The sequence below is a fragment of the Cynoglossus semilaevis genome, chromosome 8 (assembly GCF_000523025.1).
Source record: "Cynoglossus semilaevis isolate Cse_v1.0 chromosome 8, Cse_v1.0, whole genome shotgun sequence".
Classification (NCBI taxonomy): domain Eukaryota; kingdom Metazoa; phylum Chordata; class Actinopteri; order Pleuronectiformes; family Cynoglossidae; genus Cynoglossus; species Cynoglossus semilaevis.
Genome location: NC_024314.1, coordinates 13,136,184 through 13,157,710, shown reverse-complemented (window position 1 = coordinate 13,157,710; position 21,527 = coordinate 13,136,184). Strand labels below are relative to the sequence as shown.

General features: G+C 43.7%; 3 protein-coding genes across 3 annotated transcripts in view; 1 reads left to right on the top strand and 2 right to left on the bottom strand.

The window, feature by feature from the left end:
• The first annotated feature begins 78 nt into the window (after positions 1–78).
• Positions 79–3,616, top strand: bhlha15 (basic helix-loop-helix family, member a15). Its single transcript, XM_008315112.3, has 2 exons — positions 79–241; positions 1,671–3,616. Exon 2 carries the CDS (start codon positions 1,727–1,729, stop codon positions 2,312–2,314), a length of 588 nt encoding a protein of 195 aa, XP_008313334.1. The 5' UTR covers positions 79–241; positions 1,671–1,726; the 3' UTR covers positions 2,315–3,616.
• A 165-nt stretch (positions 3,617–3,781) lies between these two features.
• On the bottom strand, positions 3,782–13,649 carry tecpr1a (tectonin beta-propeller repeat containing 1a). The gene is made up of 24 exons (XM_017034750.2): positions 13,050–13,649; positions 11,684–11,916; positions 11,033–11,215; positions 10,808–10,930; positions 10,604–10,723; positions 10,284–10,458; positions 10,101–10,201; positions 9,837–9,938; positions 9,591–9,733; positions 8,975–9,504; positions 8,547–8,692; positions 8,186–8,341; positions 7,952–8,101; positions 7,391–7,548; positions 7,094–7,324; positions 6,590–6,686; positions 6,371–6,450; positions 6,197–6,253; positions 5,813–5,987; positions 5,579–5,714; positions 5,408–5,500; positions 5,208–5,314; positions 5,012–5,131; positions 3,782–4,855 (listed from the first exon to the last, which is right to left on the bottom strand). Exons 2-24 carry the CDS (start codon positions 11,906–11,908, stop codon positions 4,718–4,720), a joined length of 3,546 nt encoding a protein of 1,181 aa, XP_016890239.1. The 5' UTR covers positions 11,909–11,916; positions 13,050–13,649; the 3' UTR covers positions 3,782–4,717.
• A 136-nt stretch (positions 13,650–13,785) lies between these two features.
• Positions 13,786–21,527, bottom strand: part of baiap2l1a (BAR/IMD domain containing adaptor protein 2 like 1a) — a 19,359-nt gene continuing 11,617 nt past the window's right edge. The window contains exons 7-14 of the mRNA XM_025057320.1: positions 20,508–20,660; positions 20,205–20,348; positions 19,323–19,446; positions 18,708–18,921; positions 17,490–17,549; positions 17,082–17,262; positions 14,905–14,945; positions 13,786–14,811 (exon numbers count right to left, since the gene is read on the bottom strand). Of these exons, the coding sequence (XP_024913088.1) occupies positions 14,739–14,811; positions 14,905–14,945; positions 17,082–17,262; positions 17,490–17,549; positions 18,708–18,921; positions 19,323–19,446; positions 20,205–20,348; positions 20,508–20,660 (990 nt within the window). The 3' untranslated portion in view covers positions 13,786–14,738. The remainder of the gene's footprint in view (positions 14,812–14,904; positions 14,946–17,081; positions 17,263–17,489; positions 17,550–18,707; positions 18,922–19,322; positions 19,447–20,204; positions 20,349–20,507; positions 20,661–21,527) is intronic.

The following is a 21,527-nucleotide window of genomic DNA, read 5'->3' as shown; positions in this document are numbered from 1 at the left end:
CAGCAGCTCTCTGCTGCCGCTGCTGCTTTCTGATTGGCTGATCAGAGCGACGTGTACATCAGCCTCAGGTGGCTCCTCACACGCACATGTGACGGTGTGCGGTGAACACAAGTGTGCGGGCTCCGTGCAGGTCCAATGCTCCTTCTCCTCCTCCTGCTGCTGCTCCATCTGCGGTTCGTGAACTTTGACGTTTCCGCCAATAAAAACGCGCAGAAGAAAGAAAATTGTTCAAACTAAGGAGGTAAGAAAAGAAAAGAAAGGTTCCGTTATTTTTTAACTTTTAGTTTCATCTAAAGAAACCTTTTGCTCATTATTTTATGCAAATCATCTTTATCTTGTGACTTTAACTTCATGTTTTGGAATGCTAAGGTTTGAATAAAATTAATCCGCATTAATTACATTATTACGGTGAAAAAAAACTCCGTTAGTTGACGTCATAGCTCAGGTCTAAAATAAACTTTAAAAGTGCAGTTAAAGAGCAGCAGAGCTGAACTGACCAATGCTGGTGTCTGTGTGTGTGTGTGTGTTAGCTGTGAGTGTATAACCTTGAAATGGACATTATCTCTGGAGAGTGCAGATTAAAACAGACCAACATCATGGAGTTTTCACACTGCAGCAGACAAATTAGATAGGACAGGATGTAGATACACACACACACACACACACACACACACACACACCTGTGCAGTCATTTTAGTGGAAACCAGGAGAATGAAGGAAAATAGAGGGTATTTAATTAAAAATGGTTTAAAGACTGACTGAAATAACTAAAGAACTGGATTATTAATTTAAAGTTTGTTCATTAAAATAACAATGTTAACCTTAGTTTAAACTGTCATCTGCAGCTACTTTAACAGTTAATCTACTGTATTATACCTCAGTAGTCCAGAGTTCTATAATGTTGAGCTTTTCTTGTATTTTGTTGTGACTTTTTGTTATTCAGTGATTTTTCCACACATTTTCCACACTGATGAGTAAAAGTCCATTCTATTGGTATTTGGATCTTTTTTTCATGTCCAGTTTAAATATTCTCTCAGATGACAAACCAAATATGACCTTGTATTTTTATCAAAGGGAGCACAAAAATATAATAATAATAATTTATAAAATACAACATAGAAATATAGTTTTCTAAATCCTGCAACCAATCAATAAATGGTTCAACTTCCCAGAATGTTTTTTTTTTTTTTTTCATAAATTGAAAATGAGTTTTTGGAGGTTGACTCTAACCAATCTGACCTGCAGCACAACACCAACCACCTGATTGTTCCCCGGTCTCCGAGGGACATTTCCATTTAAAGTATAAATTCAAATAAAGCCGTTAGCCTCGCCCTGAAAGCTGTCACAGACAGGGCTGCCCCCCCTCTGGCCAGAAAACAAGTCCTCTGCCCAGGCTAAACAGGTCAGAACAAGTTGTTGGGGGTCTTGCAGTCCTGCCCCCAGTCCCCGAACCTGGTGTTTTTCTGATATACAGAAAGAAAACATATCTGTATATTGAATCAGGACTTTAACAGATGTCCATATTAGTATTTCTTAACGTTCATCATTATTTTCAACAAAAAACAACTAACTGTCGACGTCACCAAGACCACTGTCAAAAAAATAGAAAAGAAAATGAACCTGGTACGCAGCATGTAAAGGTTGACTTCTTCACTTGTCGTCTTCTGCAGGCCTACACAGGCTGTGAGATCCACCAGAGCTGGGAGCTGAAGGAGGCAGCAGCAGGATGAAGTCCAAAAGGAAGGCTGTGAAATCGTCCAGCAGAACCTGGTCTGATCCTGAACCAGAACTTGAGCAAGATACAGAACCAGAACCGGGCTCCAGCGAGCATGAAGGCTCAGAGGAATCATTGAGGATTGCCAGCCCCTGGAGAGGTTCTCTCAGGAACGGGGGCAGGAGCCGACAGGAGGGAGGAGGCGGCATCGGCGGAGGTCGTCGTCGGAAGCAACGCGGTACCAGCACCAAAGAACGCAGCCTCCGCCGGCTGGAGAGCAACGAGCGGGAACGCCAAAGGATGCACAAACTCAACAACGCCTTCCAAGCACTAAGGGAAGCCATTCCACACGTGAAGATGGACAGAAAGTTGTCCAAGATCGAGACTCTGACACTGGCCAAGAACTACATCAAGGCTCTGACCACCATCGTCCTGGACATGTCAGGGGCCTGTGACGCTGCTGGCTCTGGTGGAGGGGTTCCATCAGAGGCCAATGCCACCAAACTTCTCCAGTGCTATCAGCAGCACCTGAGAGACGAAGGGGAGGAGAACCTCACCCAGTACCTCACCCACATGCACAGTTTTAGCCAAGGAAGCTAACTTCTGAAGGCTAGGAGCTAAGAGGCTGAAGGTGAGAGTCCTAGGCCACGAGAGCAAGCTAGAAGGCAAGAACCTGGTGTGTAAGCTGGAGGTTTTTTAAGTTGTTCCTGTTGGAACCAGGACCTGTTCCACTTTCATAGACACCTGATACCTTGACTCTGAAAGGATGAGGTCTGTCTGCAGCTTCCTCTTCATGGGTTTAATGACCCACGGACACAAGGCTGTTCTGATCCAAACACCATGAACACTGAGTTCTGGACTCACTTTCATCATCCACCAGGTAACGAGTTAAAGAGTAAGAAGGTTTGGAGCAGACACGTCACCTGGTCAATGATGAAACATATTTTTTAAAGCAGCACCAACCAGTGAACTTTAGGGTTGTTGGTTTTTTGAGGATACAGCTAGGGGGGCTGTCCTAAAAGAGAACATTTGCAGTGAAGACATTCCATTTGTGTCAACAACTGTCATTTTCGGCACATCTGGAGGTGTTCTACTGAAGACGTGCCAAATGTGTCAGTAGTGACAGGCACAGAGGCATGAATACCCAAGGGGAAAAACACTACAATAGTAAAAAAACACAGAGTTCATATTTGTCCAAATGGAAAAAATAAAAATAGAAAGTATCCAGGCTTCTAGATAAGAGTCACTGGGGTAGAAAGGTGGTGTTGTTCATGCTCTGCAGAACACAGTGGACCTGACCAACAGCAAAATACTGAAGTAGACAGCACTGTCTTTTATTGAAACTTGACTTTTTTAAATTCTTCAGATGACCTGATGCCTCATCACAGACGAGTCACAGCTGTGGTGTCTCTTCATCATTTTTCCTTCTATCACTTGTTGTACTCCAAAAACAAGGGCTCTTCCTTTACTGTTTTGTCTATCTTTAAAAATCTTTGTTCTCATCTGTGGTTTGAGCTGAGGCCGAGTCTTGTTCTCCTTTATGACTTATCATGTGATCTTGTGTGTTCTGTTGTGAAAGCTGCTGAGCATAGCCCCCAGCCACAACTGTCTCACCAGGCAGCAGGGGAAAGAAGGCCAAGCTGCTCTTCTCTACCCAAATATTGAGAAGCTAAAGCCGTAAAAGCAAATTTGTTCATTTGCTCATGATGATGAAGTACCACTTTACTGGTCTTACTGGTTAAACTGCAGCTTGAAGGCAGAACATTTGTTTTACTAAGTGTCTTTTATTTGACTTTTTTTGCTGTGTGCGTCTCCAAAAAGAAAACGTTTTCAGTGAAGAAGCAGTGAGAGAGGAGAAATGGTTTAAAGAGCCTAATAAAGCCATTTATTTATTGATAAAAAGTGTCTTTCTGACCATGCACCACATTGACGACATTTGTACTTTATTGTTTGCATGATTTGTCAGTTTGTCTGTGTTTACACTTGTTTCTACATGAAAACATAAAACGATGTCGTCCAGTGCTGGACGGCGCCACAGCAGGAACCACTGTACAACACTAGTGTCTCAGATTCACCACAGAGCCAGTGTTTATTCTTGTTTTTCTTTTTCACACTGCTCAGTTATTGGACGACAAACACTGGACAACAACACCATGATGGAAACTCCTGAGAAAGAGGAAGGTTTAGTTTGGGTTTTCAGGAGGACGTTTGAACCATAAACCTCCACCACACAAACACTGCAGGCCTCATTTACACCAATAAGATTGCACCTATACCATTAAAGCAACAATATTATCATCTAAAGGTATATTAAGTTCTCTAAAAAAAGGAAAAAAGCAAACCAAATGAGCCAAGCAGCAGCACGACAGGTACAGGAAGCGACTGTAGCAGATAGAGGTCTGCTGATGGAGCAGCCACGAGACTGAAGACAGGACTACCGCAGAGCCTAACAGAAAACCTTTCTTTCTTCAAGCTGCCATGACACACAGTGGTTTCCTCACCTAAACAATTTAAATATATTCAAGTTTGACTTCTGCAAATATTGGGTTAGATCCCATTGAACCCAAGTGTTGGCTGCAGTTTCTGGAGCTCAGGTTCCAGCTACACCTAGATGTAAAAGTGGACAATGATCGGTCGTATGACATCACTGGCTCTTTCTGTGTTGTGACAGATATGACACCATGGCAGTTTTTGTACCAGGGGGGGCTACAGTGCTGGTCCTTGTAGTCATTTACAATGACTACAAGGCAGTCTGCCAAAGTGAATGAGTGTCGCAGTTTTAAGCAACCAGAGTTCTGACAAATGTAAACAAATGAAGAAAAATACCTCTAGAAAACAGCAGTGATCAGAGTCTGAGACGAAGGAAATGTCATGGAATGATGTTCACAGAAATGTCCCAGGTTTTCTGACCTAAAAATGTATTAATGACGTCACTGCTGCTACTGTGACCTTATTTTGTTATAGTGGTTCTATAGACAATATCTTTGTGTGTGAAGTTCAACGTCACGTGGCACTGCTGTTGGCCTCTGCGTTTATGTCCAGCAGGGGGCTCCAAAGAGCAGGGATAGGAGTGCTTGTTAGGGAAGGAAGTCGAGTTGGCTCCATGGAGTTTCCTCTCACTGTGATGTGATCCCAGCCTCCCTTTAAGACAGAGGGGGTCAGGGGTGGAGGGGTGTGGGTGAGTGTAGGGGTGGAATTTGTATCAATTAACTTTCATAAATCAATTATATCTGTGAATTATACTTCACAAAAACAAAAACTACACATTTATGTACATGTCAGTCTCTAATGTCTTACCCCGATGCCGTAGTCCCATGACTGTCCTTTAGGTGTCACTGTCTGGACACCGAGTCGATGACACACTGTCCCACGGCTCAGACCTTGGCTGCCCTGAACCTTGTCTGCTATGATCCACACCTTCAACCAACAAACATTATTCCACCATCTATATAAACAAATCTGCACTAAACCTTGGCAGTGATGTTCCACTGACCTGGTCCAGAGGTCCCACTGAAACCTTCCGGACATTATTGGAGATGTGCTCCCAGGAGGAGCCCTGGGGGTAGCTAGGAGTCACTCTCTGTCTGTACCACAGGTTTTCTACAGGGAGAAAGAATCCCTCTGTGACATCCTCCTCAAAAATATACAGCTCTCATTGATATTTCAAATCAGTTTTAAATCAGTCGGCCCCACCGTTCTCATCTACAGCGTAGACTGAGGTCAATCCAACGGAAACCTGCTTCAGCTTCTGTTTGGCTGGAGATGGGATGTGGTACCAACAGTCTCCTGTAGAGAGAGATACACATCTGAGAGGCAGTGCAGCAGTAAAAAAAAAAAAAAAAGTGTCGTCTCCGTCATACTGACCTGCAGGTCTTTGGGCCGATACAGAACCTCTGTAAAAGGCAGAACCATCCTTGGCGATGGCCCACACTTGACTGGTAGAACCGATGGAGATGGACTTGAAAGCCTGGTCAGTTCCTACGTGGAGCCAGGAGGTTCCCTGAGTGACCAGAGGGAGGACATTAGAACATCAACCTTGTTCTAGTCTACGGTGTTAAATAGTGAGTATATAATGTGTCCATGTGGTAGAAGACTCACAGCAGGAGTCAGTGCAGTGACGCCCAGTCGACACAGTACGTCACCCTTGTTACTGATGGCCCACAGAGGAACCACGTCCACACTGCCTTCGGCGGAACATGACAAGATTGTCACATCACTCAAAGCAATGGGCGGGACTTCCTGCCATGGTCCTGTGGTGGTCAGCTTACACTTCCTTTACGAGAGTAACAATAAAAGATACTGTATATTTGATACATTCTGACCAAGGTTTAAAACATTTGATGTTTGTCTGAACATCCAGTGGATTCATGGGAAAAACATTATTCTTTCAGCCTTTGAAATTCTTTCATTCAACCAACCACATCAAACAAACGAAAATTTATTTCCCACACCCACAGTGAACAGTGTGTGTTTATTTAGTACCTGACCCAACGTCGGCGACGGACAAAGTCCTTCATGGTTTTATAGCCATGATACGACCTGAACAGAAGAAAAACAGAAGATCAGAGCAGTGAGACTGACTGCTACACACACACACACACACACAGCTGCTGGACCTGAGAAATGTTTTTCATTTCTCAGGTTCATCAAACCTACGCTGGAAAGTCAGCTGCGTACTGCCAACCCTCTCTGTCTGTCCCTTCAGAGACACCGTAGTCCACGGCCCAGTCAGACACCTGAGAACAACACGTAACAGGAAGTCTTTACTGTATTTTATTGTGTTCATTTTATTTATTCATTTATTATTAGACTGGACTAGACCAGAGTCTTAGTGGTTTGGTTCTGAACCCCTGCAGGCTGTTTGCTGCTCTTTACCCATGTCCACTGGGGAGAGGGCGGTTTGGTGCTGGTCTTTGTCCGCTCGTGTAAACCTGAAGCGTCGCTCCACATGTAGCGATCTGTAGGCAAACCTCTGAAACACACACACACACACACACACACACACACACACAGAAACAAAGATGCTAAGGTTACACCTGACCCTGGAGGAGGGGAGGACGAATCTGTTTGACCGACTGTGGAGAGGACTTTAGGGGGCAAAGGTAAAATGTATAGTTCCTCTGTTTGCTAGAAAAAAAACATCTTCAAATGTAGTAAGAACTGGCTGATCTCATTAATAGGTATTACACTGTTCAGCTTCATTTTATTGTAGTAAGTCTATTTATCTGACAAGGACAAAGTACAAAACTATAAAATTCACAGATTACAAATGGGAATCAGATTCCCTCACAAACCACCTTCTACCAAAGTTTGAGTTATCCTGAGAATAACACTGTACATACTGTAAACCTACAGATGACTCGGGTGCGCTTGTTTTACCTGCTGGTGTATCCAGTGACTGGGTTCCACCTCTGGTTCTCGTAGATATAGACGTTCTTGACGTCAGTCTGGGTGTAAATGTTGTCGGTGCTGCTGGACAGACCCTGGAAGAAACCTCCTCCATAGCCTCCGGTGTAGACCCAGGCTGTGTGGTCGTAGCCGATTCCCCACACGACTCCGGTGTTGTTACACTCCACCAGTCGGAGGTGACCTCCAACCTGTCGCCAGTACCTGAACGACAGGTTAAGTATTACAAACACACAGTCATCCAAAGACTTAGGGGTCATATTTTCTTACATCTGGTCACATGGTGTCGGGTAAGGTGTGGCCTCCAGAGCAGGAGAGGGTTCACTGACAAAGATGTCTCCTTTACAGGTGATGGACCAGATGGCCTGTTTGGAGGGAGGTCCCTGGATTCCCCTGGAGTCGCAGCAGGACACACTGAGCAAGGCCAGCTGGAGGAGGGTGGGGAGAAAGGGAGGCAAGGAGAGAGAATTAGGGGAAGATAGAAAGAGAAGGGAAACAGGTGCCGTATTATCCGGACTAAGTCACATGTCCTTAGTTTGGCAGGTCCTGCCATATATTCTGAAGCAACTAATTTCATAAAAATATACGCCATATCATCTATGCCCACAAGAGGGCACAGTCTACATTGAGGACAACTGGGGACAGCTGCTACAGCACCACTTCTGCCAAGATACAGGATTTAAGCAGCAGATTATAGATTATGCAGCTGAAACAGTAATGAAGCAGCAGAAAAGAACCTAAATGTTTTTGATTAAAAAATGTCTAAAACTTTCGTTCCTGTTGAAAGTCGACCTTGTTCCTCATCTTGTGCAAGGTGGCTGTTCTCCTCACCCAGTCGTGCATTTCCAGCTCCGTGGCTGCTGCTAATCTGATTGGCCACCTCTGCTGAGTTCTCTGAGGAGTGTAGATGGCAAACGTGTGTTTGGCTTCGTTCAGCACAGGAACCAGGATGGTGATTTCGTTGATGAAGGCATGAAGGTACTGGAAAAAAGGAAGAAGGCCAGGACACAGTCAGTCAACCAGAAGAACCCGTTCTCTACACCAATCTTTCTGGAAGTTTTTCACCTTCTTCTCCTCGTAGAAGTTGTAATAAACAAAGAGGATTCCGTCCTTGTGACCCTCTGGTCCTGAGAACTGCTCCAAAGCAAACTGAACGTCCACCCATTTGTTTGGTTTCCAGTCTCTCCACCACTGCATGGACCCTTTCTTTACCCACACTGACTGGAACCAGGAACCAGGAACCAATTTCAGACAGAACACCAGTTTATTTACATGAAGAAACAAAGTGTGGAATTAAATTAACAGTTTACTTGTGGCACCAACATGTGTTTGTGTGTGTGTGGGGGGGGAAGAGGGGATTTCAATTTAAAAACTATTTTTACAGGAAAAGCCAAAAATAAACTGAGTGGATCAGAGTGGTTCGTACCTGTTCTACGGCCTGTTCATAGTGTTTAAAATTGTCCATCTCCCTCTTGGACCGCTCACCCAGCTGCTCCAGGATTTGTCTCCTCCAGGCTGCCGTCTGTGCCGGGGTCACAGACAGAGTCATGGACTGGACTGACTGTACCAAAGCTGGGTGGAGGAGGGTGTAAGAAAGACATTTTAATTCTATTGTTTGTTATTACTCCAAAACAACGGACAAGTTAACTCTGCAATACCACTGCTTCACCACTAGATGTCTGGTTAGTTATTGCTATATTAAACACCAAAATTAAAGGGACATTGCGGTTTAATATCTTAGTTTATAAGGTGAGTGTTCATATTTGGAGTTAATTCAAATGGAGTATTTATTTCTTTGATGTTAAAGGTAAGATATGCACAAAAAAAAAATCTATTTCAGACTTCTAAACTCACTGGATGTGTTGATGGAGCAGTTAAACCAGCTGATTTGGGAGTGACTGTCCACATTACAGCCTCCCCCGCTCATCCATGCCCACAGGGGGCGCTCATCTGCAACATAGGAGTCCTCCAGAGCCAGTGTGTACGTAGCCACTGAAGACAGACTGCAGGTATCAGAAGACTCCAGTGCTGGTCCCGGCTGAGGCTGCTGGACCTGCGCCTCCTCCAGGTCCACGTTACTCCACTGAGGGTCTAAAGGAGACGGAGTGGCACCACCAGCAGAGGGAGCCGTGAACTCCTCCTCCTCCAGGACTGCAGGTGTCACATCTCTGATGTTCTTTGACGGCTCTCGATCAGAGACCAGCTCGGAGATGAAGCTGTCGCTGGTGACTTTAGGAATGCGGGATTTAGGGGGGTCAAATGTCTGGTCCACAGAAGCAGAAAAGGGTTCTGGGTTATCAGATGTGGCTCCTTTCTCTGTGTCTGATTCCACATCACTGACCACAGACTGACCACGAGCTTCACCACTGAAGAAACAACCAGCGCTGGCAAAAAATAGGACAAAGATAAAACAATACTGTTAGAATAAACACAAAGAAAGTGTGTGTGTGTGTGTGTGTTCTCCCTCACACTCTGATGACTGCTGGCACTGGAGTGAGATCGCTCTCCATCTCTGGGAAGGCTGATGATCTTCCAGGTTTTTCCACTCAGTTCACTGGACGTCACTCCCTGTCTGAAGGACACAGCTCTGTCCTCACAGCTGATACCCCACACCTGCACACACACACACACACACACACACACAGACACACACACATGAGATGTGAACTCCTTACAGCTGTGTGTGATGTCATTACATCATGTGATCTAAAGTCACCTGATCATTGAGTCCCACATTGACCATGATCATCTCTCCAACCATGCTGATCCAACCAGAACCACAGGGATTGTGGGAGTTCACACCACGTCTGAACCAAACCTGGGCCAGAGAGAGAGTGAGTGAGAGAGAGAGAGAGGGGGAAAGAGAGAGATATATATAATAAAACACACACACACAGTAACAACAGATTAAATTACAAGAGAACCACAGACAGGAACCTGAGTAAATTACAGTGCTAAGTAAATAATTCTGTTTTCTCACCTTGTTGTCTTTGGTCACGGCCCAGACCACATTAACTCCCACACTCACGTGTATGGCCCCGACATCAGGACTTGGAGAATCCACCACAGTCCACGACGTTCCTGAGAACAACATAGAATATGTTACCAATAAATAACATTATATATAAATCCTCCTTCATCCACTGCTGCTGTGGCTGTTCACCTTTAGGACAGTCTCGACCAATCCCCTCCCTGACGATCAGCTGCCCCTCCCACAGCACGGCCCACAGCAGGTCCCCGGGCCCACAGCTGATCTGGACCACTTCACCAGGCAGAGGAACCTCCTCCCACACCGAGCCTTCAGGACTGTGGTGCTGGATTCCTTCTCTGTACCAGACCTAGATCCAAAACAGATGCCACCATTAAAACCAGTTCAGACTGGTTTCTGTGTCTCCAACTGGTTGGATTTTTTTCATTTTACCATCACATCTTATACATTTGAATAAAAACCACAATAAACTGTACAAATATAAACTGAGCTACCTTCCCCTGCAGAGACACAGCCCACAGAGACAGACGACCTCTGGGCTCCTCGCTGACCTCCCAGCCTCCACAGCTGATGTCGCTGAACGGATCAGGTAGAGTGGTCTGCTGGGAGGGGATCTGTGGGCAGGGAGGAGGAGGACAGCTGAAGAAACCTTTATTTACATTAACACACTTACACACAGTAGAAGGTACCAGACTGACTTTGGCCCAGGAGTCCATGGCCTGGTATCTCCTGTATCTCAGCCAGCGCCTTCGACGTACACAGGAGTTCCACTTCTTGTCTTTGGTGTAGGTGGCTGGGAAGTCCACGGCGTAGGTCCATCCCTGCAGGAGCAAAACCTTCAGTCATTCATTCATTCATTTGTTTATCTTCTCCAGCACCTTGCAATCATTTTAAGTGGGGGTGGTTAGAGAAGCATCACTAACCCCTTTCTCTGTAGGTTCTCCCTCAAAGTTCTCGTCCACGTACCAGTCTCCCTCCCACTCCCAGCTGCTGGAGGGAAGCTGGAAACCATCCAGAGGCTGATGCTGCAGACCTGTGACATCGCTCCACTGCCAACGGTCGCTCGGAAGCAAACGCTCCGAGAAACCGTCAACAGGATTCCAGCGCTGCAACAGAGAAGAGACAGTGAAAGAATAAAACGACTAGTCGCTAGTTCAATACTGAAGTCTTTCAATGTCACAGTCACTTGGTTAAAGTTCTGCTCCTGCAGCACAATCACCTCAGGTCAAACAGAGGAAGTAGAAGAGCTGCTGCAGGAGGATGTTATACTCACTTTTTCCCTTCCAGAGTCACACCAGTCCAAAAGGGAACTCCACAATTTCACTTTTACTCAGGATTTAAAAGACGACAAAAACCAAGACTTCACAAAGTTTTCTTCCATAATATCTTCAACATAAAATCAGGAAACTTTTCTTTAAATTTAAATTTAATTTTTTACCTTGTTTACCCTTAAAACGTTCAAAATGTCTTGAAACATTTAACGTAGTGGAGACAATGTCCAAAATGTATTATTTATTCTAGTAAGTATTTTCTTCTGAATAAACCCCGTGCTAACAATGCTAACAGAGACTGACCTGGTTCTCGTAGCTCTCCTCCTTATAACGAACGGGCACGTCTGAGGCGTGGACGTTCAGGTAGATGCTGTTGTCACAACCGATGCCCCAGCAGCACTGCTGGGCCGCTGTCACTCTCTTAAACTCCAAGTGGGCATCACGGCACAGCTCCCACTGCTGGCCCACCGTGGACAGGCTGTAGACCCGCCCATGTACGTCCACAGCCCACAACAGAGAGGAGGGCATGGCTGCACCTGCAACAGGTTTGAACACATAACTGAGATCCTAAAGAAAGGTCCAGAACCTTGGTGACCTTTTATTTCAATCGAAATATGAATTGATCATTTTATTGTATTCATGCCATCCGTAGTAAATATTCTCATGTACATATAGGGCACATATATGTCAATAGTTTGGATTTCAATTTGAATCTAACTCTACATTCATTAATACGCCCCCTGCATTCATTAATGAAGAATAAAACAAAATAAATCTAAAGCTAAAGTCATGCATGAACGAGTGTAAACGTTACAAACTAAATGCACCCAAGAAACTAACAAAATGGAGAAATTCACAAGAACATGCTGTTCTCGAAGGTCATAAGGTTAACTGCCTGTTCATGCAAATGTTTAACAGGCCAATCACATGGCAGCACTACTCTTGAATGGAGATAAAGGTGAATTGACATGTGTTCTTTATGAGTTTCAGTGTTGTAAACTGGGTGTAAACATCCCACATTTGGTAAATCTCTAAGCAAAAAGGCTGAAGTCAGAAGGGAATCACTTGGCTGGTTCAACAACCAACTGGAATTATTATGACTTTTGACAAATGTCTGCAAATGTATAAGAACCACACTAACAGCAAACAGCTACATGGAAAAGACATGCAAGACAGTAGCAGGTTCATTAGGGGCACATAATACCTACATTTTCACACTGTTTTATTATATTGTTTAATTTTTTCTTTTTTTAATTAAGTTGCTTTTACCAACAGAGTGAAAGACAGCCAACAGAACTTTACAAGAGTGTAAATAATATTTACATAGAAAAACTTCACAGTTTTGGGTTTTATTAACATTGTTATTTCTTTCGTGTATTTTGGTCTAAGATTGTCAGCAGTCGAAGGGTAAAATCTTTTTCTAAAATTATGGTTTCATTGGCATTCTAATGATGAATACTGTAGCATAAAAAACAGCGACATGGGCATCTAAATACGATTTCCCCGATAACAAACAGCAAGTGACAAGATAAAAATAAGGAAATAATTATATGATTGCTTTAAGGTGCAAAGACATGTTTCAACAAATGCTCAGGGAACACAGAACCAGTTTGATTTGGTGCAGGCTTAGTAAAAGGCTTAGTTTCGCTTAGAATAAACAAACACTGACCTGCAGTGAAGAGTCGTAGGACGGAGTGACGTCACCACCGCTCTTTCATTCAGTCAGACGTCTTTCATTTTATTCATAATTAATGTATATATATATATATAACTGAATGAACAGCAGATTATTATTCACACTGTGGCTATATTCTCGCTGCTCACATCCTGATATTCGTCCTCAGTGTGAAACAGGAAGTGAGCCTGCACCATATTTCCGGTTAGGTGAGAGCAGTGGGTTGTGCATGGCCGCAGTGTCCAGCAGAGGGTAATGTAGGGTCACAAATACATAGGCGACCACGAGTCGAGACGTCTTTCTATCTGATTTCCATTCATTCTAATCAAATTGATACTGTTGTCATTACCAATCAGTCCAATAATATCGTCAGTCAACATCTGAATTCAGTATTTATATTTCTGAATTGGCATTTATAACTTTTTAATGCCATCTTGTAGCTGTTTTTGACCAACATAGTGTTTTTAGGTCCAACGTGCACCCAAGTGTGGTATAGTAGTCCAGTACTGGTCCACTTGTTGTTGTTTGTTTGTCAAACATTTCCCCTTTTTTCATTGTGTAATCAAACATTACACATATGACAATATTTTTATGATATCATATGTTACATATACTGTATATATTTATACAAGGGGGTGTCTGTAGATGTCCATGTCAGTTGAATCTGTTGAAGCAGTCCATGGTAGACTCAATTGTAAGTCAATATTTGTGCAAATGAAATACAAACATGGAGCCTTTTTGTTTTAATTTAGCATAAATGGCACATGGTTTACAGAAGGAGAAAACATTGAACGGTAGAACAAAGTGAATGGTTATTTAAGCCACATTAAAAACAAAGCAGCAGTTTAATCAAAGCCAGCAAAATCAGGGATTAGAGAGAAACCCCAGTCACTGAACTCCTGTTTACACATTTAATTTAAATATCTGATACAAACTTAAAGTATATAAATATCTCTCATATGTTAAAATGTAAACTGACAATCTGTTGAGCTTGGACAACCCTCTCCTACAGCAACAGTCTCCCTTCATTCTCACAATGCCTCCTAAGAAGGACAACAACAAATACAATTCTAAGAGAGGACTAAAAAGTCCTGGGGATGAATACCTTTTGGCAAGTCAGGAAGACGGTCTGAGTCTGATCCTTCAGCTTCAGGCCACTCTATCGTTCACATGTTTTTCCTTTTTCTGCTCCGGCTACAGGTCTTTAAACATCTCATGAGATATTTTCTAAAAGAAAGAATTCAACCCAAAGTAAAGATCCAACTTTGACCTGTGTCTCTTCCAAAGAGTTCACATGGCAAAGACAAGACAACCCCCAAGCACCTGTCATTTAAGTCAAACTGTATTTAACACACAATGACAATGACAGTGCACATTTTTACTTTTGGGTTGAAATGTTCCTTTTAAGACTTGTGGTCAAACATTATAATACGATGTCTGAGCACGTGTTTCCAGTGTCTACTTGGAGATTTCCTGTTGGTAATGAAAACAACACAGTGACACAGTAAAAGACACAAAGACAGTTTTTATCAACATTTTCTCTGATAAAGCAGACTGGAACTAGTGAGTCTAGGCAGGCGGGCTGTTCAGATGTTGGGTCTGGGTTCCTATACAGTATGTTGTGTCGCGGTGTGACTCCCGCAGAAGGCATGACGGCGGTGAAAATGCCAACCTGCTCCGGCTTTAGATGATTGGCGCCGACCTGTCATTGGTGACAGTTGGTCTCAGCTTCACTGTGGCAAACGGATTACCTCCCCTGCAAGAAAAACAGCCAATCATTAGCTCATCAGTCACATGCGGCTGATACATGAACTGGGAGTATGTGTTAGCACACGTTAGCTCAACTCACCCCAGAAAAGGAGCCTTTGCAGAGCCATTGACTAAGGAAACCTGTTGTTAAAACAGAGAAAAGAGAAATCAAGGACCCCCAGAGATCACATGGAGGAGAAAAAGTTAAACACACACACACACACGCCATAGTCACAACAAAAGCCTGTGACTTCCCTCTGATATTTCCTTCAGTTGTAGTGACTGCAGTCCAACTGGTCTGATTAGATTTCATCAACCCCACGTCTCCTCTTTCTAATCAGACTGCTGGAGTTTTGACACTTCACATCTCAGCTCAGTCTGGAATCTGAACAATCTAGAAAGGCCAGTGAGCGCCTCCTCACTCTGTCTCTCTGTCTCTCTCTCTCTCTCTTATCCACTCCACACAGTTAAGTGAGCATGAGGATGACAACGCAGACAGAAACAGTGGAAATGCTGAAGATAAATGTGTCAGTGTGAAACTTATCAAAGTCAACGCCGTGTGTGTTTGGAGTCTTCTCCTTTTGTTGGTTCCAGCCTGTATGGACTGGGTCCGACCGCACATGTAAACTCAGATTTTATCTTTAACATTTCTAGTAAACCTGGTTGACTCTACTGCAATAATCATTTAGCACAAACACATGCAGTACCTGACAGCTCCAGCAGAGAGCAGTCAACACACAGACGTTTCTTATCTTTCTAGTTTCTGGACTTTTTGCTTTAATAGACTGTTTTCTTCTTCATTTTTTTAGTCGACCTGCTGATGGTGGCCACAGCTGATCATCTCAGCCTATTCCACTGATTATAAAAGTGGGGGGCAGCTCCTTCCTCAGGGACACTGTACCTTTGCAGGGGCACAGTAAGGCAAATTCCTTTGAATTTCAAGTTATTTTTCACTGTGCCACAATCCACATCCGTCACATGATTATTGAAGTAAAACAATCTGCTAGTTTGTGGCATTGCTTAATTTTTGTAGCCACCTGAACCCATGTGTCAGCCTGAGTGCACCTCTACATTTTCATTTACTGCTCCAAACTCACGTTTTTTGACACTCCTGACTTTTCCATACACACACACCTGTTACTGTTTACTTTACCGTCCTTCATGTACCTGCTAAAAGCTGTCCAGACAGACAACAGTGTCTGAGTGGTAATATTACAACGCATCCAATCTGTTCACAAAAAGTAGGTGTTACATTCTGACAATATTTAGAACGGATCAGCGAAAGGAGTTAATCTTTTGGTAAAACCCTGAGGCAGCAGACACCTAGGACGGTGAGGACAGCGAGTACGGACGAAGCGGAGAAAGAAGGGAGTCTGCAGGATACGCCTGCTGCCAGGACACACACTAGTTCATTTTCAATCAGCTGACACAGTGAAGGCACCAAATGAAATTGGGTCTGTACCCTCTTGTCCTTTCTGCCTCCCTCTGTTACTCCCTCTCTCCTCCTCTAATCTCATATTTTCCCTGGGTGTTTCCGCAGACTTCTGAAGCCTGCGTCGTCTGCACAGTTCAAACAAAAACCTATTTGTGGTTCATAAAACTCTCCACGTCTGGATAAATAAAGGTAGAGGAACCGGGGTGTGTTTGAGGGAGTGGAGGGAATGACTGTGCCTTGAGTCGATGTTGATAAGACTTGATTTGTCAGATGGTGAAAAGTGAAGACGTGTGTTATGGTTTTCAGTGGCCTGGGCGTGGAACCGACACTCACTTTGGTTAGCTAATAAAGAAATCCTGTGGGGAAATGGAAGAGCTTTTTGGAACATGTGACGTCAGCTGTAATAGAAACTCAAACATGGCAGACGCCCAACACAAGCACACTCCCTAATTTGGCAACCAGGGACGGGGTGCCTGGCTTAAAGGCACGTCAACAAAGGCAATTAGAAAGAGAAACTAGTGAGCGAGATGTTTTTACTGTACAGTAGCAACAAAAAAAAAGTGTTTACATCTGTTAAACAGTATTTGGGCACAAACTTGGTGGCCACTTGATTAGGTACACATGGTCAACTGCATGGTTTTGACTGTGGAGGGAAACTTAGAAAAATCCCAAAACCCCAGCTATCAAACTGGTGACCTTCTTGCTGTAAGGCATGTTCACTGACCGCGTGTGTCACCATCTCTGAGTGGAAAATTATCTTAATGATTATCTTCATCTCCCACCCCAACATTTTAATCCAGAAACAGAAGCTGCAGAGTTAGCGTTAGCGCTCTGATACTGACCGTGTTCTTTGGGGACGGCGTGGAGGAGACTGAAACTGGATTGGAGGGGCCGTCGTCGCTGTAGTCTGGTGGAGGGATCAGCACTGGTCCGTCTTCCTCCTCATCCTCAAACTCGTCCTCATGCTGCTCAGGCAGACTGGCCACACTCAGACTCCGCACCGGAGTTCCCACCAGGCTGTTGCTGTACGTCATAAAAAGACTTCAGTTAAAACGTGCCAACACCCAGAACCACTCCACCACTGCTGCCCACTGCAGGAGAAGACCTGCAACTGCTCCACTGCTCTGATTTATTAGCCTCGGTTTCATCCTGATGACGGGCTGTCATTTCAAACACTAAAGGCACGCAATAAAACCTGTCCAAATACCACGACAGGCCCACGAGCCAGAATTTGAACATGTCTGTCTTACCTGTTTGATATCACTGGTCCAGTGTAAGGTCTGCAATATGATGAGGGAAACCAGCCGCGTCTGTAGAAAGGGGAGGGTGCAAACACAACACTATGTCAAAAATACTTAGATACTGTATATAATAACCAGCCTTAAAAATCTGACCTTTCATTGACCTTTCATGGCATATTTTTATTTTGATTTGTGTGATGTTAAATGCTGAGACACTTTTGGACCATCTGTTGAGCACCAGCCAGTGGTGTGGGTGTCTTACACCTGGAGGGTTGTGGGTTTGAGTCCAGGCTCGCACCTGTATTTCACTCCTACAGTCATGAACAGTCTTTCCAGGCAGCAGCGAGTTGCAGAGAGAGTTAAAGATTTACGATCGTCATCGTCGACATTCCTGTCATTGTCCCAGCCTTTAGCTTCGCTCTATTAGCGCAGCAAAAATGTTAGGAAAGACAAAGCTGGAACTAGTACTGCTGGCTGAGTTATGTGAAAAACGCCATGTGTGAGAAGTGCTGCATGTTTGTCAGAAACAAAAGTACATTTCCTTTTATGGGTGTGACAACGCTGCAATTTGCGCACATTTACATGTTTCTTTATATAAGCTAGGTTAAAAGGAAGGTCTGCTTCTGAGCACGTGAAGTGAAAACATCTATTACTGGACTGTGTGTGTATTCACTGTATTCACTGTATTCACTGTTACTGTGAAAAAAAAAAAAAAAACAACAGAGAGACCCCCCGCACCACACCATGGCCTGTAGATGTGGATGGAGGTGAAAGTCATTCATTTACCACATCACCCCTTATCACCGTTGTTGTCACACCATGGTCATGGTCGACAGGCTGTGTTCAAGATCAGAACACATTGTCATGAATACGTACTGTATATGTAAATATATATGTAAATGTTGGCCTGTCAAGCGCCACAGCTGTTTTGTTTATTATATAAACAGCAACATTTGAATTTGTTGTGATCTCAACCAGCTGAGACCAGTTCCTGTCACACAGATGTGGGACAGTTTCTGGTTCAAGGAAAAAAAAATATTTTTGACTAATTTGAGTTTTAACTTCATTTTATTTAATTTTTTACCTTCATTTGTTGGTTGTTAACCAAACTTTTAGAAATTCCTTGCACAACTTGAAGCTAATAAAGCTACATTTTAAAATTCAGTTTATTTTTGACATATTTTAAATTTGACTGACGTTTGACAAATGACAAAAACTAAAACCTACTGTCTCGTCTTCTCCAGTTCTCCGTACAGCCAGCCGTCCTTCTCCTCAGAGATGAGCAGAGTGATGATGTCACCGTCGTCGAAGCTCAGAAGTGTGGTGTTGTTACCGGCCGTATGGGGGAAGATGGTCCTGACCCGGTGCTTCCTGGTCATGTTTAGACCAGAGGACAGTGAGGTGGACCTGGTCAGACTGTCCTCGCCCAGACTGCCCTGGTCTGGAGAAGGAAACCATTCATACACAACAACACTTATGAAAGAGACCTGATAATAACAACGTCAGGCAGGAATCAGAAATATTGGAAAGATCTCACATGTCAGAACACGTTCTGGCACAGGTGAGGGAAAAGGACTCAACGGCACCCCAACTGTCCGTTCAAGAACCTTTGCACTCATCAGGACAGAAATGTTTTTTAGATTATGTTTAAACGAGTGGCAGTTTGGAGCCATGCTTCATTCAAGGTGAGTTGTTTTTTACATAACCAACACTATATGTTAGGCTTTAGATGTTTCTTTTCAGTGTGTTCAGTTGTTATTATTGTAGCAGTGGCTGTCTTTTCATAAAAACAACAGTAACTGAATGTGAGAGTCTGAGTCTTTTCAGTGCAGCCATCAGTACCTGAGTTGTGGTCTGAAGAGGAGGTGAGTGGAGACCTGGGCTCAGGGTCGAACATGTTGGCTAACGGACTGAACTGAGCCTTCACTGCAGGAGCCGGAGGAGGAACCACTGAGTGCATGGAGTTCTGGATCAAGAGAGACCAGAGTGACATCATCAGTTCACAATCCTCCATTCACAGCAAACATTTTGTTCAAAGGACACATCCTTTACTGAGGCCTTGAATTAAACTGTCATTACTGTAATTAAGGCATCTTTTATTATCTCTATCTGTGCAGCAACGGCAGCCGTGACCTCATAATGTGACCTCATAAAAACAGGAAATAGGAGATAGCTCCCACAGATAAACTCTCCAGGCTCTGATCTACTCAGGGTCCGTTCTCCTGACGGTAGGTAACATTTTATATTCATGTTTTCACTTGTACAGCCCTGGGAAGAGCTGCATTTACAACAACAGTCATGTACACACAGAGAGACAGAGCCCACATTGGCCGACAGCATCATGATAAAGCCAACTTCAGCAGAGGTAGCTGATGAGTTTAGCACTTAAAGCTTCTGGGTTTTTCAACCCATGGACTACGGACTACTAGTGTTCACACAAAGATTTCTGTTTCTTGACGAGGGCCGTCCAACAGGTGGCGACACTTTAGGGTGTTTATGATGTCATGTAAAGTGGTCACAGAGATGAAACCACTTCAGTTCAGAACACAGCACAACTCTGACAGCTGCATTGGCTTTTAATGATTGCAGTAAATGTATTAATGACCTTAATCACTGTGCTACACATAGAACAAGAGTTCTATGTTGTCCTGCTGTTGGCAAGTATGTTTCAAATACTGCATCCTATTTCACCAAATACACCAATGAAACATTTGAAGAACTCACGCTGTAGCGCTGCTCGACTGCCGGCGATTTTTCTGGAGTGGTAGAAAGACCTTCAATCATTGTTGCCACCGTGTCTGGCACTTTGGTGATGTCGCTGCACTTTTCCTGCCAGTTTGGCATCTTCACAGTTAGCATCTCTTTGGCCTGGAAACAGAAGAGAACGAGAGAGAAAGAGCAAGGGAGAGAGAGACAGAAAGAGAGACAGAGAGAGAGACAGAGAGAGCAGGTGTTAAAAAGCCAACATGTACAGTACTGCAGGGGTCCGCCTGACAGCAGGACAGTTATCTTCGTCTTCACACTTACTTTGTCGTAGAAGTTGATAATATGATAGGAGAACATGCAGTGTTTGTCAGCCAGGAAACAGAAGCGTCTCTTTTCCTCCAGCAGGGCCTCTCTGCAGCCGTCTGCGATGAACTTCTGCATGTCCATCTGCCGAGAGGAGATGGTCTCCATATACTGTCCACAGGGTCAAAGGAGAGGTCAGGACGTAAGAGACAGGAAATAGGTCAACTTTTGATAAAAGGTTGATTTATCAGTCATAATGTCTTCCAAAAATAAGCTAAAAGTTAGCCGAGGATATAAGGTAAGGGAAAAACCTAGAAATGATCTTTATTCTTTCATCTTTAATCATTAATGTTTTAATTGATTTACTCCAGTCAAAGCCGCCATCTGTCATGTTTCAACAACAATGACCTTTGACCTTTTTATAGTTTAATGATCTTGATAGAACATTGTGTTTACTGTGTTGTTCCTTCTTAAATTTTGCAAAAGGAACTTCCTATCTATCAACAACGTCAACAAAGTAAATTCAGATTATTTCACTGTTTCTTTGAGATTTTCCTTCACAGCCAAACATTTTGTGTTTTCTGAATGTTTTTAATACTTTGGAACAACTGGAACATCGAGTGCCTCAACAAATTATGTTTTCTTCTTTGCCCTTTTCTTTCTTGTTTTCCTCAGACATTACAACTTGTGCATAGTAATCAAAGTTTACTCCACCTTCTGGCCACTCAGTGATCGATGTCGGCGCAGTGGGAAACCAAATCACTGCCCCCAAAAAACACACTTGCCTGCTGACAGCCTGAAAACTATTTAGTCTGGACTCACGCAGGGCTAATGGGCAGCGCCACTCCACGTACGGCATATCAAACATTTTCAAATAACTCCTCCAGCCCCACGTCCTCTACAATCTAACATTCTCCCTCTGTTGTCATGGCGACAGTAAAGCAGCCTGTCTCCAGGGGCTCCGTCAAAGACTCTTTTTCCAGCCTGAGCGGTACACTTCCCATTTCCACAGCAAACAATCACACCGGCTCTCAGGAG

Coding starts and splice junctions, on each gene's coding strand:
- bhlha15 (XM_008315112.3), top strand. CDS start 1,727: ATGAAGTCCAAAAGGAAGGCTGTGAAATCGTCCAGCAGAACCTGGTCT.
- tecpr1a (XM_017034750.2), bottom strand. CDS start 11,908: ATGCCCTCCTCTCTGTTGTGGGCTGTGGACGTACATGGGCGGGTCTAC. Junction 9,505..9,590: donor AGTGCCAGCAGTCATCAGAG/TGTGAGGGAGAA, acceptor ATTTTTTGCCAG/CGCTGGTTGTTTCTTCAGTG. Junction 8,693..8,974: donor CTGCTCCATCAACACATCCA/GTGAGTTTAGAA, acceptor TCCTCCACCCAG/CTTTGGTACAGTCAGTCCAG.